General features: G+C 42.3%; 1 protein-coding gene across 1 annotated transcript in view; it reads left to right on the top strand.

Moving 5' to 3' along the window:
• The window catches only part of TRABD2B (TraB domain containing 2B), a 281,339-nt gene that overhangs the window by 225,961 nt on the left and 37,848 nt on the right, over positions 1-17,530 (top strand). The window contains exon 5 of the mRNA XM_051624831.1: positions 10,086-10,176. Within this exon, the coding sequence (XP_051480791.1) occupies positions 10,086-10,176 (91 nt within the window). The remainder of the gene's footprint in view (positions 1-10,085; positions 10,177-17,530) is intronic.

Here is a 17,530-nt window from a genome sequence, read left to right as displayed (position 1 = left end):
AATGCTGTTTCACACTGGGCATAATTACAGTGTAGCCATCGGATATCGTGGAAGCTAAATGCATCCATGAGGCGAAAAAAGGATTAGACAAATGTAATAGTCCAGCTCTGGAAGTCACTAGACTTCTGATTCCCAGAGCTCTCTGTACTAGGGTCCTCACCACTATTTATTTCCTACACCAAGCTAAGTACCTCCTTATTACCTACCAGCTTTTGCCTAAGGCAGAGGTGCTGCATTTCAAGATACTGGTCTGTCCTAAGAAAAAGTCAAAGCCTCACAAGATCTAGTCCTCACTTGGCCACGCCTCAAAAATTTCCCTACAAGTTCAATAAGACACTATACATGCAAAAAGCTGTTTTGCTGACCAAGTTGTTTTCCAAGGCTCAAAGCTGCCCTGAGCTCAGACTCCATCAAGTTATTGTAGGTGTTTTGGTAACATGTTCACAGTTACCTTGTTTGCAAAGTGGAGCAAAGCATGGAGCTGGGAGGTATGGAAACAAGTGTTCTCCCCCCTACCCTTTCTTGACTTTGGCAAGCAGATCCATGTGCATTCCAGACTAGTTTGGGATGGCTTGGGGGATTTGTGATGGGATATGAAACACTTTGCTCGGAGGCTACCTGCCTAGCACCAGCTGTCGGGACTTTACTGTGGTGGCTGTCCAGGGGGCCAGGCAGTGGCTTAGATGAAAAGATCTGGTAACTTGGGTTCAGATGGGAACATGTTGTCTACGTCAGCAAGGCTGCAAGAACACTAATGAGGCACCTTGGGCAAAAAAATGAGACTTCATTTCCTTACCAATTTCCTCACTGTTTAAGGTGTTGATGACACTCTGCAAACAATATTGTATGTGAAGATAGTGCATTTCATAGCAGGCCATCTGCATTTAGGTGATCTGATGGTCTGAGCTAGTTGGCCCAGTCTCTGAGGTGTGTCAGCATCCAGAGAAGACTCTTAGAGATGCTGCATTTTCTCTAGATTTCTCTTGATTTTCCTCAGACTCATCTCCTTGTCTCCTGCTGCAGTGCTGGGGGTGGGTGAAGTTCATGAGATGTTGTGTATTGGCCTTGTCCATGGAAGAGGATCATGTATAGAAAGGTGTGTTCCCAACAACATGACTTTGTGATGAACATGGACATTTAGAAAAAAAAAGAAAAAAAAAAAGGAAACCCAGTGTGATCATGGCATTCTGCTATAGGGGAAAATGCCAGTAACCATTATCTATGGATATCTCAGACTGAGCAAGTCTTGTCTGCACTCACAATAAAACCTGGGGGCAAAGCAACATTCAAACCTTTACTGCAGCCCTGCCCACGTCATTTTCCCCCTACAGATTTCTTGTCCTTGTAAGTTGTTCCAGCTTATACCAGCAAACACATTTTAGAAAATAAACAATTCAAATCTGTAGGCTTCATTGTTTACCCTCAAGGGGTCTTTTCCTTAGCATAGTCAGGAAGGGATTGAATTCATCAAGTCTCAAACATACTGGGCTGAGGTAATAGGATATTGTGAGTTACTCATCCACTTCTTTCTGCTCTTTAAACTTGGGTCCTTGGTATCCAGTGAGTTATTTCTTTAAGTTTATATACTGAAAGGGTCATCATCTGTTGGACCTCTGTGGAAAACTCCATGAAAATACCATGAAAATAAATATCAAATTTGAAATACCCCAGAAGATCCCATAACGAACCAGAGCACATTGTCCAGCACAGATCAATACAGCTCCCCCTCCCTTGCAAACTCTTTCATGGCAAGAAAGGTGGGGGACATGGCAGAAGACTGAAGGATGGGCTCTGTGAAGCGTTCAGGAGCTACTGGGCAATGACAGGGTAACTTGGTGGTCCATCATGCCATGTTTGATAGATGCTGAGGCAAAAGGAGTATTTAAACTCACGTGGTCAATGGAAAGGGAACTGAACAGAGGTCTTATGTTCTTCCCAAACCTGGTATTTGAAATGTTGGAATGAATTGCTCTGTGGAGGTGTCCATCCTCTTCAGTGAGACTGACCAGCTTAGAGTAGTCACTTCATTTTGAAATGTGTGACGCAGCTATGAACCCTGTTGTGTTGTTCTGACACAGCTCAGTTGTTGCTGTGGTCTGACACAGAGGCCAGAGGAGATGCTTGGGAGGTGACCTCACTTCAGTTCTCACTTGTGTTTTTCTTAACATAAGTGAAACAGCTGCTTTAGACTTGAAGAAAATTGAGGGTTTTGTACCAAAAATAAAATAATGGTATTGTTTTTCTCATCACATATTTAGGGCTAGTCTGCTAGGGAAAGTGCAAAGACTTGGAAGGCAGCACAAAACTGAGTGGCTGAGCCCACCTGATGGCACTGTATGGGGTCTGAAAGCAGAGAGATGTGCAAGCATAGCACCAGTCCCAGACTGGTAAGCTTGGTCCCATTTCATGCTGAGCCTGTTGAAGGCTCCATGCCTTGCACTCCAGGCAACTTCCAGTGAAGGAATTCCAGTGGGTGACATTTGGATGCCTCCAGAAGAGCTTTGTACCCTCAATAAGGAGGAAGGTTAGGAAGGGCTGAGCAGAAAGAGAGAGCTGAAGGGGAGACACAAAGGGATTTTTTATATTGAAGGACAACAAGAAGCTAGAAGTCTGTGAGAATCTCTCTGTCCTTCAGACTGAGATGCTTTGAGTTTAATATTGCACTGCAGATTTCAAGGACACCCCAGGGAAGCACAAATCTGTGCTCCATTACCCTGGTGTCAAGCTGGAATAACCCTCTCAACTTTTGGCCCCTTGTCTCTCCATTCTTACTCCCCAGCTATGGTGTGGCCTTTCTCCAGAGCCATATTCTGTAAGTGCTCACGGGTGAGAGGGGAGAGAGGTGATTGCATGCAAGGAAAGAATGGAGAGCCATGGGAGGATTGCTGGACGTTCAAAGTGCTGCATGCTTTGGCCTTTTATGTTTTATTGCTTTGCTTCCCATGACTCTCCAAAAGTGGCTATGAGTCAGTTCCTCACAACTGCAGAGAATAACAACATCAAACAAGAAAGGGAAAATTACTTCTCCATCTGCCTTGGAGAAGGGGTGGCATGATGAAGGAGGCTATGATGAAAGCCTGCTTTACAAGACCAGTGCATGTGGCTTGTGCAAAGTATTTTTTAAGGCATACTCCTGCCAAACAGGGGAGGAAGAAAGCTCCTTCCTGACATCTCCAGCTCTCCTTCCCAGCTTTCTGCGTAATGCTGAAATTTCCAAGTGCAAAACCGTGTTCTGCAGCAGAGCAAAACCAGCAACCTGGGCTGATGGACTTTTCTGAAAGGTGGGGGTGGAGTTCCCAGCCTTGTCTGAGCACCAAGTACTTTCTTCTGTGGTTGGGGTATCATCAACAGACCTAGTGGGGGTGGTCTCTGAGGCTGCTGAGTTTTTGTGGGGTGCCAGTTCACTCAGCTATGAGCTTGTCTCTCATAGCATCTGTTGTCCTAGCATTTGAGTGCTGTTACTATCCAGGAGTTGCCCCAGGGTGCTCTCAGTGCTGTGTTGTATCTGTGAAAGTCACTTCCTCTTTGAAAAGCCCTCACTCAGCTCTTGGTTTGAACCTGAACACACCAGCCTCTAGAAAGCTTTTGTTGTATCTGGTCTGAGGTGTGGCTAGGGATGCATTTGGGATGCTGATGGCACAAACACTGTGTGTCTCATCCTCTGGCATGGAGTGTGGCTCACGTTTCGTACCAACTGGGGGACACACTGGAGTCCTTCCAGCCATTCCCAGAGAATTCCCTTGCTGCACCCCTACAAGTGTTAATTTTGTTCTTGTTATCGGTAAAATCTACAATAACATTTTTCGGGGACTCTTAACGTCCTACTCATCACTAGATGCTGCACATCAGCCACATCATCTGTTACCTGGTGTCACTCTTTGTACTCTGATAAGACACTTCACAGTAGATGGGTACTCAGGCTGGAGGAGACTTTTAGAGACATCTAAATCCAACTTGCAAAAGGAAGACCTGTGTGCAGGTCTGTTTGCTCCTTGTCAGAGTACACTTGAGATACTGATTCAAGGCAATCCCTACCACTAGTGTAAGATTTCAGGAAAGTGGTTTAGGAAGAAAGAGGAGTGATCCTTTGGCAGAGATAATGGTCTAAATCTGAGTCATTGTGAGAAAGGGTGAAAGAGCCTCCAATTTTTAAAGGATTATTTTCATTGGCAAATAATGGCTGGGTGCAGGGGTAGAAACAGCTATGATGCTGGGGGAGGAGTGGAAGGGAATTAAACATTTTGAGGGTTTATCCGTGAAACTAATTCCCTGTCATGGATCTGGGACATCTACAATGACAGGAGACAGTAATGTGGGATGTCCTGTGGTTCACCCCAGTAAATTTGTGCTGTTACCCAGAGACCTTTGGATTAGAGCGGAATGCTATAATGGAGAAATTAGCAAATTCAGATAAAATTCATTGCCTGAACTGTCTGCTCTAGCTCCTCACTACAGCCACTTCTTGATGCATTCATCATTCAGTTTGACCATTCTCAGAACAAGAGAAATGGAGGCACACTTCTGGAGGCAGCAAGCAGAGGACCCAATATTTGCCCCAGCTGTGAACGTGCAGCTTTTGGCATTTGCATTTTTGCCTACACTAAGTCTTGTGAATCCTACCTCCCAGAAATGCTCCGATGGTGCCAAGAGGCAGGAAAATCAGGACAGAGAGAGGAGGAGGAATAGAGACTGCTGCCTCCTGATTGCAGAGCAGCCCGAGGTCTAAATGGCAACAAAACGTTATACATAACGTCTGATTCACTGTGTGGAGAATGTAAAGAATTGAGACCTCCCGACACAGTTTACATTGGCCCTTTTTATGACTAATTGTGCAGAAAATAGCTCTGCTTGTAGTGTGCATGGAAACAGTTCAGGTTTCTGCTGTGTGTCAGCTAATGGGCTAGCAAGGCTTTTTTAGCACAACTTCAAAGGCTCTGGCAATGGAGGTCCTTTGTGAGGGAATTATCTCCGGCTCTTTTGTACCCCTTTATCCTTCTAAGCCATGGAACAAAGAATTGAGAAACGAAGAGACAAAGTAATTTGTAGTAGATCTCTAGACCTAGATAAAGTACATAACATCTGCTTAAAAACAGTTTTTCTGCTTATGTCATCAAAATAAGTTTTGTTGGTTTTTTTTTTCTGTATAGGAACACCCAAGTTCATTTAACTTTTGAGGGATGCAGCCCAATGCTTAGGTACATAATTGGTGGAGGTCACCAGAATGTCTGAAATGGTGAAGGAGAGCTTTAGTTTCTATGGTCAGTAGTAAAGGAGAACTTCAGTTTCCATGGTCAGTTAGAAAAGTCATGTCTGTTCTGCCTCAGGATATTCCAGTAAGAAAGGAAGAGAATGCATTTTTGCAGCAGTGTGTGTGCATGCACATGTTTTATGGAAACCATGTATTTTTCACCTTAAAGTAAAAAAAAAAAAGGGTTTTTTCTTTCTTTCTTTCTTCCAGTGAAAAATGAAACCTTGGGGAGATAAGGAAATGCATTACATGCATCTGCTTTGTGTAGTCCAAAGCACAGTTCTTAATTAAAAATAAAAAAAGAAAACCAGGCATGGAAGGTGTTTGTTTAATGTTACCAACCATGCTGTTTAACATGTTCCTCCAGTGTCTCCAGATCTTCTGTCTAGAAAAAAAAAAAAAAAAGCTATGAGTGAAAGGAGAATAATCTTGGCTTCATCAAAATTAATGAAGAAACACCCCCAAGTGCTGTGAGCTTCACTGTGTTTGTGTTCAAGCTACAATACCACTTTGTTTAGCACTGAGTCTTGTCCTCAAGCAAATTCCATGAGTATCTCCTTATCCTTAGAGGATGGAAGAACTGCATCTGCACCTTTTTTTTTTTCTTTTCCTTTTCCCTTTTTTTTTTTATCTTAAGCTGTTAGGAGAGGCCATCCTGCATATTCCCATGCCCACATACAGACTTTCCCTTCAAGTCCCTATCTAGAAAATCTTTTCTGTCTGCTTTCTCTCCTCTTCCCATACTTGCATGGATTTCCCGAGGCAGTTGGTGTTCTGACCTCTTGGATCTAGTTTTCATCAGCTGTCAAGGTAAATTTGGTTAATACTACAGGAATAGTTTATTCAGCTTTAGACTGAAGAGGGAATAGTGACAGAGAAGCAAGAGCATTGCCCTGTTTCTCTAATCTGGCTGATATGTCTCTAGATGCACTAACTTTTAAATACTTAGATTTTCTTGATTTATTTTGTTTTTTAATAAAAATGTTCAGGCTAGACAGAGAAATTTTTAAAAGTTTTGAGCAGAAGCGTCCACACACACATATATAGATAAAGTTATATTTTTTTTAATGTCTATAAATAAAAATTAAATCTAGTCATATTATTAAAAAACCTGACAATTGTTACATATTCTGTTTGGACTTATGGGCAGCTAGAGGCAGGGATTTGATGTTTTTCACTGACGCTGAGCTCAGTTGTCTCTAATATACAGGTTAAAGTGGGTTTTGTTACCTGCCATAAGCTGTCAAAATATTGTACTGTTGTCAGTATCTAAAAAGTGAATCCTTATCTCAAGTTGTAGGTGACCAAGGAGAGTGCTTTCATGTAAGAAATTTCTCCTATAGGAAATTTTCCTGGATTTTAAAACTGGGAAGGATAATTATGATGGGCTTAGCAGCAGGAGGCAAGCCAAGACATTTCTTCCAGGAATTCTTTAACCCTGGAAGTACAGCAATGACATGAGGGTGATTTCATATTTCACTTTGCCCACCTTCACTGGACCTCTCAAGTGCCATCGTTTTTCTCAAACATTCCTCTTCCACATATCTCTGGTCTTGAGGAGCTGCATGCCGTGGGATACCATGGACCACTATTGGGAAGATGTCAGGTGGGAAGACTGTTGGTCTGAGCATGCAGAGTTTCAGTTTTTCCATTGCTGAGGTACAGCATGACTTCAGTTGGTTGTAGTGTGCATAATGACAGGGTGAGTTGGCCACGACAGCTTTACTGTGATGTAAAATAAACAGATGGGTACAAAACCCATCACAATATGTGAATTCTGACTGTGCAGGGAGGTTAAGTAGAAGTCAGAGCTGGTCTGTAAAGAAATCTTGCAATCAGGTGGAAAGGATGTATTAACAGAGCAAGCTGATGGTGAGATGGGTGATGATTTATCCAGATGTAGGTGGGATAATGCAAGTAATTTTAAGTGGATTCTAAAGGTGAAGCTTTGCAAAGACCTGCTCATGCCATTTCCTAGCCATTGTTAAAGCTTCAGGCTCTGGTAATGTATGTGGAATGGAGAGTTATTTGGAGTTCAACTTGAAGTTGGTTTTTGGTTTTGGTTTGTTTAGTTTTTATTTCTTCTCTCTTGATTCAAGTGCAACAATGAAAACCTTTGTGTTGAATTGTGGACCTAAATGAAATAACTGCATTCACATTGAAGTTTGTAACAAAAAAATTCATTTATTCAGGGATTTGGAGCTTGCTGAGTTTTTTTTTAATGGAAACTGCTATTCCTCCATGTTAGGAAAGGCAAAATTAAAAGAATAAACCTAGGGCTTGGAGAACAGGGTAAGGAGATCTGTGATACAATAATTCAGACCGTGGTCTCAGAAAAGGTCCTGAGGACATTCATTTCCCAAGTGGATGGGTTTTATCTTGGCAGAAACCTCCTCTGTTCCCTGTAGTTGCAGTCTAAATCTGACACAAACTCCTGGATCTCTGAGGAGGCTCTCAGGAGAAAGGGGTATGGCACAGGGCTGGACAGCTCGAGATGACTGACCCAATGGAAACACATCTCATCACACTTAGGTTTTCCTGCCATCCTGCACAGCGTATCACCAGTCCAGCAAGCTAGCAGCTTTCAGCATGGTCTCCACACAGAGACAGGAATGGGAAGTCCAAGAGGTATCACCTTTTGGTCTTCATCCATCACTTGAAGAGATCTGTGGGCTTTGCTGAGGAGCTGATACTGTTGGTGGTCCTGCCATTTTGTGGATGAGGAGTCAAAGTTGCTGCATAGTTACTGTTTTTCCTGGGTTTAAAGCAGTTAAAATTGGGTTCTTTTGTACTGTCATGATGTCAAAGATTTGTTGGAGTCAGGACAATTGTTTACATTACAAAATCTCTTTGCCTTTAAGACTCTGGTTCAGGGAAAATAGAGCATTGTACCACAGACTCAGAAACATTTCTGACTTTGACACCTTCGACTTTGGTTCCTCAGCGTCACTTTGTCAGTGACAGAATGGGGACTTTTGTTTGCCTTGGCCACTGCATAAAAAACCAGGATATGATCAAATCCAGTTAATCACTCACAAATGTCTCATTTCTTGAATCTCTGAGGGTGTGTAACACATTTTTGGGACTGTTCTCTGCTCCTTTGGCTTTTGTTATAAGTAAGTTAGGGGAAAATAAAGTTTTGAGTTTTCTTAAAAGGAAGTGGAGGAATCCTGGAACACACTTGGGCTCTGCAAATGCACGTTTAATCATTTAAAGAAATGTCTTTTGGCTAAAAGCTCTTAGCAGTGCTTGCAAGTTGCACTAAAAGCCATACGACTACATCATTCCCACAACTGATCCGAATTAGCGCCCTTGTTGGCAGCATGAGCAGAGAGATGCAGGCTTAGGGAACACTGGGGACTGAATTACCCTCAAATTCATACAGGCCTTGTGCAGTAGGGGTGAAGTGTCCCTGAGGTGACTCTGCTGACGGTTACACCAGCTCCTTACAGAGTGCCATGCATGGAGAGACGGGGCACGTCCCACCTGCCTTGATTTTTTTTCTGTGCAAAGCATCTGGCTCTGCAGTGGAGCTGGGCAGTTACAAGCATCTCCTGCAAACACTTCCCCTGTACTTTAGGCAAGCACACACTCTCCAAGCAGCAGCAAACCAGAGGAATGCATTTTTACACAAGGCACGTGGTGGAACTCCCTGCTGCAAGGTGTGCTGGGGCAAAAAGTACATGGAGGCAGAAGCCTTAGTACACTGGTGGTGAATTGGTCTATTCAGAGCTGGCAGTGAAACGTGATGACCTGGGTACAAATGGGGGTCACCCAACCCTGCAGAGCTGGGAGCTAATGGACACAATGGAGGAGGATTGTTCTGGCCTTTCTTGGTGTCATTCATGTATATATTTATATACATTTCACATTCACCATGAGCTACAGTTGAATACAGGTTATTGGGCTACGTGTTCTTTAATAAATGTCTTAGTGGACTTCTTGCCTCCTTACTTAATATGTCTAACCCATCCTGAAAACAATGTGAGACTGACAATAAGTTGAAAGCTTTGGAGGGATTACACTGCCTTATTGAGTCTGTACCCAAAGCCCTTTGAGGGCTCCCATTGACTCCAATGGGATTTGGTTCAGACCTCAAGTATATAGGACTCCCTTAAATAAACTATTTCAAGGCCTGAACATGCTGCAATACTTATTGGGCTCTTTGTTACTTCTGTGGATAGGAATGCGACCTTTACACTTCCAGCAAAGAGCTGATTTACAGGACTAAGTCTTCATGTTATGGGAGAGATAAAGTTGCCATCCCCACTCCTCCCAACCCTGTTGTGCAGGTGGCTGAGCAGTAGTTGATGAAGCAATTCCTGAATCACTGCTGGTTTAGATAGATAAGCACTGAATGTGCAGTGCAGCAGCTTCAGAGCTTCTTCATAAGCAGCTGTCCCTGAATGATGATGGGCAGAGTGGACATCTGGGGTTGTAAATTCTTCCAGTTCATGAGTCAAAGGCCCAGTAATATTCTTTTTGCCACTGCAGGGTGATTCTGATATCTATGTTAGAGGTTTATTTAGTCCATGCACAGTTAAAGCTAGACTAGCAATGCATCTAGGTTTTATTTTATCCACCCAGTCCCTTGGCCATGTGAGGGGAGGAAGGGATAAGTAAGATGGAAGAAGACCATATTGGGCTGTGCAGTCTCTTCTGCCCATTGCCAAAGGCTGCAGTGGCTACCTGGTGAATAGCTGAGTCTGAATTACAACAAATTGCATAACGTGCCTTTCTTGCTTTTGGAGCTGCTCTAGTTGCTGGCGTCTCAAAGGAGAAACTTGAGTGAGAGGAGCAGTTTGATTGACAGTGCTCTTTTCTACCTGTATTTTAGGTCACTTCCTGGGTAACAACACTGTGATTGATGTACTGAGACAAGCAGGATTTGAAGTGGAGCACACCCCTTCTGGACAACCAATTGGAAAGTAAGCAGCTGCCCACAGATTATTTGTCACTTCCTCTCCTTTTCTTTTTTTTCTCTCCATTTTTCTGTGACTAAGCAAGATTATTGCATTAGTATAGGAGCTGGGTGAGGAACCTCCTTTTCCCACCCAAGTTCTGGACAAAAGTGCATTGTAAAGCATCCACTGTGTGAGTTTGGAATCATACAGAGCCTCAATGGCTGTTTGGGACATATTTGTATCACAGCTACTTCACTGCACCATATCAGAAGCTTCACAGTTTCTTTCTGTTTTGAAGAAATATCTCCCTCAGCTCATTACCCTCTAGAGTAGTTTTGTCTTTCTCTCTCCATGGAATTTTAGTTGCTTCTCCCTTGCAGGGCAGTGGGCTGCCACCATCTTCATTTTTCAGGCCTCTCCATCAGGCTGCTCTTCATCAGGTGGAGTTTCAGTTTTACCAGAAGGACCTGATTTAATGTAGCAGATGCACCTTGGAAAATGTGGTGGGTGGGTAAAAAGTGATTCAGTATTCCCTGAGCTTCTCCATATATCTGATTAAATAAAGCAGGCAAGAAGAATTGATTTCCAGGCTGTTGGCAATCTTCATTAGTATTAGATAAAATGTGGCACAAAATTGTCCTCTGTGAAACAAGCTTCCTTCCTCCATTAGACTTTTCTCTTTCCTGGCCATGTAGCTGAGGTCTCTGTCTAAAGGTGTCATAGACAATAAAACTGGGAGGGATGGCAAGAGAACATCTTTGCAAAGTTGGCCTTTCCTCTGCAGTCTGCAGATAAAAATTGGCTGAGATTGCTCTGTCATAGGATTGTTATCCTCATTAGGAGAAAGTGTTAGCAGCATGCTCCTGTCCCTGGTGGGCAGAAATGACATGGTCCAAAGATGAGGTGAGTTTCAATATGGAGGATTAATCACAAGGCTAGTAGACTGTGTCTGAAAAAGTTATGTTTAATATAGTTGGAAAATCTGGCTGGACTAACCTTGTTTGTGAAACATCCACCATGATTCATATACAATATAATATGGCTCAACTGTACATAAGTGTCTTTGACAGAGCATTTATTCTAAATGCTTCTTGGAATATGTTGAGCAATAAAAGCACAATCTTAAATAACAATGGGGAAAAGAAGAAAAAGCTCTCAAAGACATGGAAGAGTATATATTCAGAGGAGGTTTAAGAAGCACTTTGACAGAGGGAGAAAAGTCAACATGGCACAGGGAAGAGCAGGAAACACTTAACTGGCTGGAGCTGGAAATTTTGGCCAAAACAAAACAACAAAAAGCCTGTGTCTAAAGTTGCAGAAAAACAGAAAAAAAAAAACAAAACCAAGTAAATTATACCAAAACAGCTGGGGTATACTGTTCCTAGGTTTCTGACAAAGAAACTTTCCTCTCAGGGAAGCAGGCACTTTCCTCAGCAATTTTTATTTAGTTGAAAATATCATCTTGCCATGAAAAGTCTTTCAACTGGAAACTGTGAAACTATTAATTTAGTGGTTTTTTGCAAGTCTTTGAGAAGAAAGAAAGAAATGTACAGTAGGGAGGGATGTCCAAGAACAATCTCTGCCTTTCATGGTCTTGGGATGTGTCTATACGTATCAACACAGACTGGAAATAACATGATGGGACACTAAACTTGAAGCAAAGCCACTGCCTAATGACTTATTTGCAGCGTGGGGAAGCTCTGTGTATGCATTCTCCTACCCTGGCAGCAGTGTCTCTTGTTCATGACGTCTCCTCTAAAATTGTTAGTCCCTTGGGCAAATGTACTTGAAAGCAAGTGGACTTGGACTTCTGCCTAGAACCACGCATATGTCCTCAGTTGAATTATCCTACACTTGGTAGTGTCTGTTCCCAACTCCAGACCAGTCTATTGGGCAGGTTGATCCTTTTGTCTGGACTAGTATCCTAATTCCAGTGAGGTCTGTTCTGAACATACAGAACTTTATCAAAGGGTATACTCTTGAGTGTGAGTACTGGATTGAGTTGAGAGAGAACATGTGGTTGTATTCCATAAAGATTAGATGCTCTGTATGTTTTCCTGTGGTCTGATGATCCAGGCAGATCATCCAGTCTAAGATAAGAATTGGGGGGGGGGGGGGGTGTAAATGGCATGGTAAGGAAATCCAGAGTTGCCACTAAATTGCATTACTCAACGTGCAAAAAGAGTAAAAGATTATAGAAAGTTTTAATAAAGATAATTTAAATATATTCACAGGAGACAGCTTGATGCTTTTAGAAAAAAAAAAAAAGAGGTTCCCTGACCTACATATCATCAGGGACTGTATTTTCGTTGTCCTACAGCTGGGGCTGTAGCAATCAGAAGTGCTTGGGGCTCCTTCTTAGAAACAAGGAGGCTGCTGCAAACCATTTGTCATAAAATACAAGCTTGTATTTTATGATTTCTGGCTGAGCTGCAGAAGTCAGTCTAGTCAAACACAATTATGAAAGATGTTAACAACATATTCAGAAAGCATGGCCAGTTAATTGTTGTGATGTTTGGGTTATGTTGCTGTAATTGAGAATCTTAAGGAAACTTGCATTTTTGTCTGCCCTTCATTTTATGCTCTCCTCTTTCCTTTTCAAAAGATTAAATAAAGCCATTTGAAAACAGTTAGAAAAGCCTAGAACAGGAACTGTTTCAGGATCGTGGCTGAACTAACCACATGTATACATAGAATAAACAAGTAGAAGCTTAAAATTGTTTTATGGATTATAGAGATGCAAGTGGTTTTGTCTTGATTCTTGTGGAGCCATACATGAAATGAGAAGTATTCCTCTCCTGTGCTGAAACCCAAAGGAGACATTTCTGCCTTGCTTCCAAATAAGTTGTATAAGGGACTCAAGCCTACTGCACTGCATTCTGGCACTGACAATTGAAAAATTGGAGAGTGTTCAGGGAAGATCAGCTGGACTCTAATGTAGAGATTGGTGGGGGTGGACAGCACATGGAAAAAATGCAAGGGCTGGAAAAAAATGGAGCAGCTGCATGCTTATGTTTTTTGGCCAAGGGAATTCAAAGAAGGATTGTTGTAGACAGATTGTGTGCAGAAGGACAAAGAGGAACAATTTGAGCTGGCACATAGGAATATTTGGAGGTGTAGCATATTGAAATAGAGGGTGGGTTTGGCTGAATATCTATGATTTCCTGACATTAATTTGCAAGACAGTCTTTCTCAGGTTAAGTCAGAAGCTCTGTCGTGTGAAAAGATGAAAGTAACTTTAGCAAAACACTAATGCTACATCCTACTTACTCCCAATGCTGTCTTGCCCAAAAAGCAAATACTATTTACTTAAATATCTCTGTTTTTAGAAAAGTATGACTATTATTGAAATTATTAGTAGTCTGGTCTTCATTGTTTAGTAATGAAGCTGTGGTACCATAAATAGGTGGGATAGTCTGGTATGATGTTTAAGCTCTGCCATCCATTTTGGTTTCAGAAAGGACAAGATAATACCTTTTCAGAAAATAAATAGTACTGTTCCTGTGTATCAGAAAAGCCTTAGGAGAGTGAAACAGGACAAAGACCAAAACTGTTTATGCTTTTACATACAGGCTGGGCAAAGCCAGAAGATTGTTGGCTTCCTCTGATGAAAATGCTAAGCATGGGTTGTGAAATGGCTGCTATTTTAGCAGATGGAAATGAATACCTAGAGTCTCACGTTTCTGTTGTCTTGTGACAAGCACAAATCTGAGCCAAGTTTCTTAAGGTACTAGGAAAAAGTAAAGTGAGACCTTAGCTGGCTAGAAAACATAGCCAAGACATGGAGGGGTTTGATAGCTCCAGAATCAATGAACTGGCAAAGAAAAGTTCATATTAAGAACATTTGGCTGCTGTGGGGCTGCTTGGGAGCTCTCACCAACTGGATTTCTGAAATCCCCTAGCTCCTGTTGATTTGCCTGGTGGCCCAGTGTTGACCTTCCTGAGTCTCTTCTAGAATCCCACTAGCTGATTATTGAAAATACCTTCTTTAAAGCTCGACCCCTTTCTGTAGAAGAAACTGAGTTGTACTTAGCATGCAGAACAGTGTCATAAACATTCGAGAACTTATCCTCACATTGGCTTCATTTCTTGTTGCATGTGGGAAAGTGTCCCAAATCTGTTTGCTTGACAACCTTCAACAGCATTCATAGTTGCTTCTTATTTTGCTGGCTGTCCTCCTTGTCCACAAATAAAGGCATTGAAAAATAAAAGACTGAATCAGTATCTCATTGCTTTGCCCTGAGATAAGACAGGCAACTCCTTTTTTTTTTTTGTGTGTGGGGCTTCTGCCAACTGGCTGGCCCTGCCTCTGTCTTCAGAAGGCAGAGCTGCATGCTTGGAGGGGGGGAGAGAGGAGGAGATGGGAGAAAGTTTCCCCTCAGATGGATTCCAGTGTCTTGAGCAGATAAAAGGCCACAGCTGCTTCACATTTAATTGGAAACAGCCAAATTGCAAGATCAATGCCGGAAGCACCTGTGTCCATGATGACTCCATTGTTACTGGGTTCTCAGAATCAGCTCTGACCTTCTGCCACGCACCAAGCCCTGACGTACTGCTCGCCATTCTCTTGGCCAGAAAAACATGCAGCAGTGCTCATTTCCATCAGACTGCTCTTTCTGGCATTATACTCAATGCTTCCTTTTTCAGAACGGGAGAATTCAGGGCAAGCTTTTATTCTGCCCATCTGAGAGTTTATTGTAAACCCTTAGAGCTCTGCTGTAGAAATTAATTACCTTTCCTCCTTGTGTTTGAGTTTCCTGGCCCAGTTGAAGCAACATGTCTTTGCTGTTGTAGCTTGTTCCTTTCCTTCTTTCTGAAGCAAAGAGCTTGCACCTTCACCTTTTCCTAGAGCATCCTACAGGTGTGACCTTGGCGTTCCTGCTCAGCATTGTCTCATATTGGAGGTCTTAGCTCTGCTATGAATGCTTTTTTCTGCCCCATGGGATGAAAGCAAACCTAATCCACACAGTGATGCAGCTGTTTCACTCCATCAGGATCCCCAACCTTCATGAGCTGATATGCAGAGATGGGAAAATGTAGGCATAACATTCCCCACAGCCCCAAACTGGTAAAAGTGCCAGTTCAATAGATTACATCCCAGAAACTTATGAATGCCATCAGAGCCCTCAGGAGTTTCCCAGTAGTTGCCAAGTTCCTTGGGAAGCCCAAGCAACTTTGGCTTTCTCGTGCCAGCCAGAGTACAGTCACTCTGCTTAGCTATTAATGTTTGGGATGTATTTGGGATAATTTTGAAGTGAAATAAGTAACATTTTATTTAGTAAAGAGACAAGTAGGAAAAAAAAAATTGAGACCTGTGACACTGTCATTTGGAACAACTGACTCAGTTGAGGAAAAAATGAAGATGTGGGGTGATGCTAACCCATCCTGAATCCCATCTCTTCTGAGACAGGGGAAAATGCACACTTTTATTTTTTTCTGTGGGTGGAGTAATCTCCCCGTTGGGATGCTGCAATTCTTCTTAATCCTATTGTAAGCCTTTGGATCTTTCACTTCATCTGAGCCTGAAGATTGTACTCCCTTCACTAGCTTCCTTTCCTCAGAAGAGAAGCGAACCCATTATTTAAGGGGGTTTCTTTGACAGTATAATTTGCAGTAAGAAGTGTATAGGGATTAAATGAGGTTCATCTGCATGCACTGGCAAATTTATTGCCTCATCTAACCTTGGAGAATATGACTCCTTAATGCTTAAAATATTTAGCCATGAAAATATGCACATTATATTTTCAAGGGATTCCCACGTGCCATGAAAATAACCTTCTTTGCAATGTAATTGCCTTTGTGTCTATAATTACCTTAAAGCCCCCGAGTCTGAGCCAGTCAAAGTAACTCTTAGGGGGAAAGAAACTGAAGAAAATCTACAAGATTTTGTAGAAAAGAAAAGTCAACTAACAAGTTCTCAGCCATGGAAACTTGGTTATCTTGTCACTTGAGCAACACACTACTTAGGGCCAGTGCATCTGCATGTTCTTGAAGCCAACTTTGAAGACCGAACACCTTCTGAAAGAGTGGAATTCAGCAATTCACTACAAAAAAATCTGGGGAAGAGCAGGATAGTTCATGGTGTTGATGAAAGAATATGGAACAGAACTCAGGAATTTTGTGCTTGACTAGTTATCCCAGTGGGACATTCACTTTTCTCTATAATCAGATTTTATCCTTGGCAAAAATTCTCATTTCTTTTGAAGGAATTCCTTCATATTCCATATCATTCTCTTTCTTGGGAACTTGCACACAGCACCTCTGGGGAACCTGAGCTTGCTTCTTTTTCCTCCAGGGCAGCTTGCTTGCTGAGCTGTCCTGAAGCCAGTGCTAAGGTTTCTAGGCTTTTTGCTGCTCTGCAGCCCTTCAGTTTTAGGAGATCTGTATCTCATGCTTCATAAACTATCTAATAATCAGCTTCCAGCCTTGGAGACTTCAAAAGTTCAGAACTAGTTCTTATTTTATTTCCTAGCCAAATTTCAGGGTTCTTGTTTCCACAGAAGAAGCTGATTTTTCATCCTCTTTTTGCCTCCAGCCAACTCTTATGCAGATCTTTTCACCTAAGGTCATTAGTGTAAGAGGAAAATTCTGGTCTATAGTTACTAGGGATAAAGCTGATCCAAACTGCACTGAATTTACAACAAGGCTTCCACTGGTGCCAGTAGCTTTTTAGAGGTCATTGTTAATGTGAGATTGTTGTTGATTCTCCCTTGCCTTTGGTTGTGAGGAATCATGAGGGAAATAGTAGAAAACTAAGGGTATGTTCACAGAGTTGTGCAGATGCTTAATACAGTCAATTTGAAAAGCCTGGCTTTTCCAGAGGACTGATCATGGGGGCTTCAGAGAGCTGGCCCAACTTTCTTGCAGTAGGTATCTGGCTGGTTTTGGATGACATCATTTTGTGAGATTAATTCCTCTGGTATTTGAATGACTTGGGCCCCGTGTTCAAGTGGGACAAAGTCACTAGACTCATTTAAGCCTGTAGAAAAATGGCACTCTCCTCTCCCCAGTATTGTAGTAAAACAGTGAGTTTGTGTTTGTGTATTCAGCCTGCACTTGTCCTGTGGATTGATGGCCTCCATCCCAAGTGATATCAATCTGGGCTGAAGTGCAGCTGCACTTTGTAACAACTCAAGGGGCACAAAGGTATCAAGTGGTATTGTGTGGTTTGAAAGATGTCGTTTATCTAAGGAAGTTTGTGGTCTGTTTGCTGTCACTAAGTCTTTGCGGTGCCGACTTCCCTTACCTTCACTATCACGTTGTCAGGCAAAGAGACCTCACACATTAGGACAGATAGCTTTTCCACTACCAGAGCTGACTTCTTTTCCTTCAGCAAGAGGTCTGTGAGTTGTGTTGCAACCAGTAGAGCTGTTTGATT

The sequence above is a fragment of the Apus apus genome, chromosome 7 (assembly GCF_020740795.1).
Source record: "Apus apus isolate bApuApu2 chromosome 7, bApuApu2.pri.cur, whole genome shotgun sequence".
Taxonomy (NCBI): Eukaryota; Metazoa; Chordata; class Aves; order Apodiformes; family Apodidae; genus Apus; species Apus apus.
The sequence above is the reverse complement of the archived record's forward strand: the minus strand, read 5'-3'. Positions and strand labels throughout refer to the sequence as shown.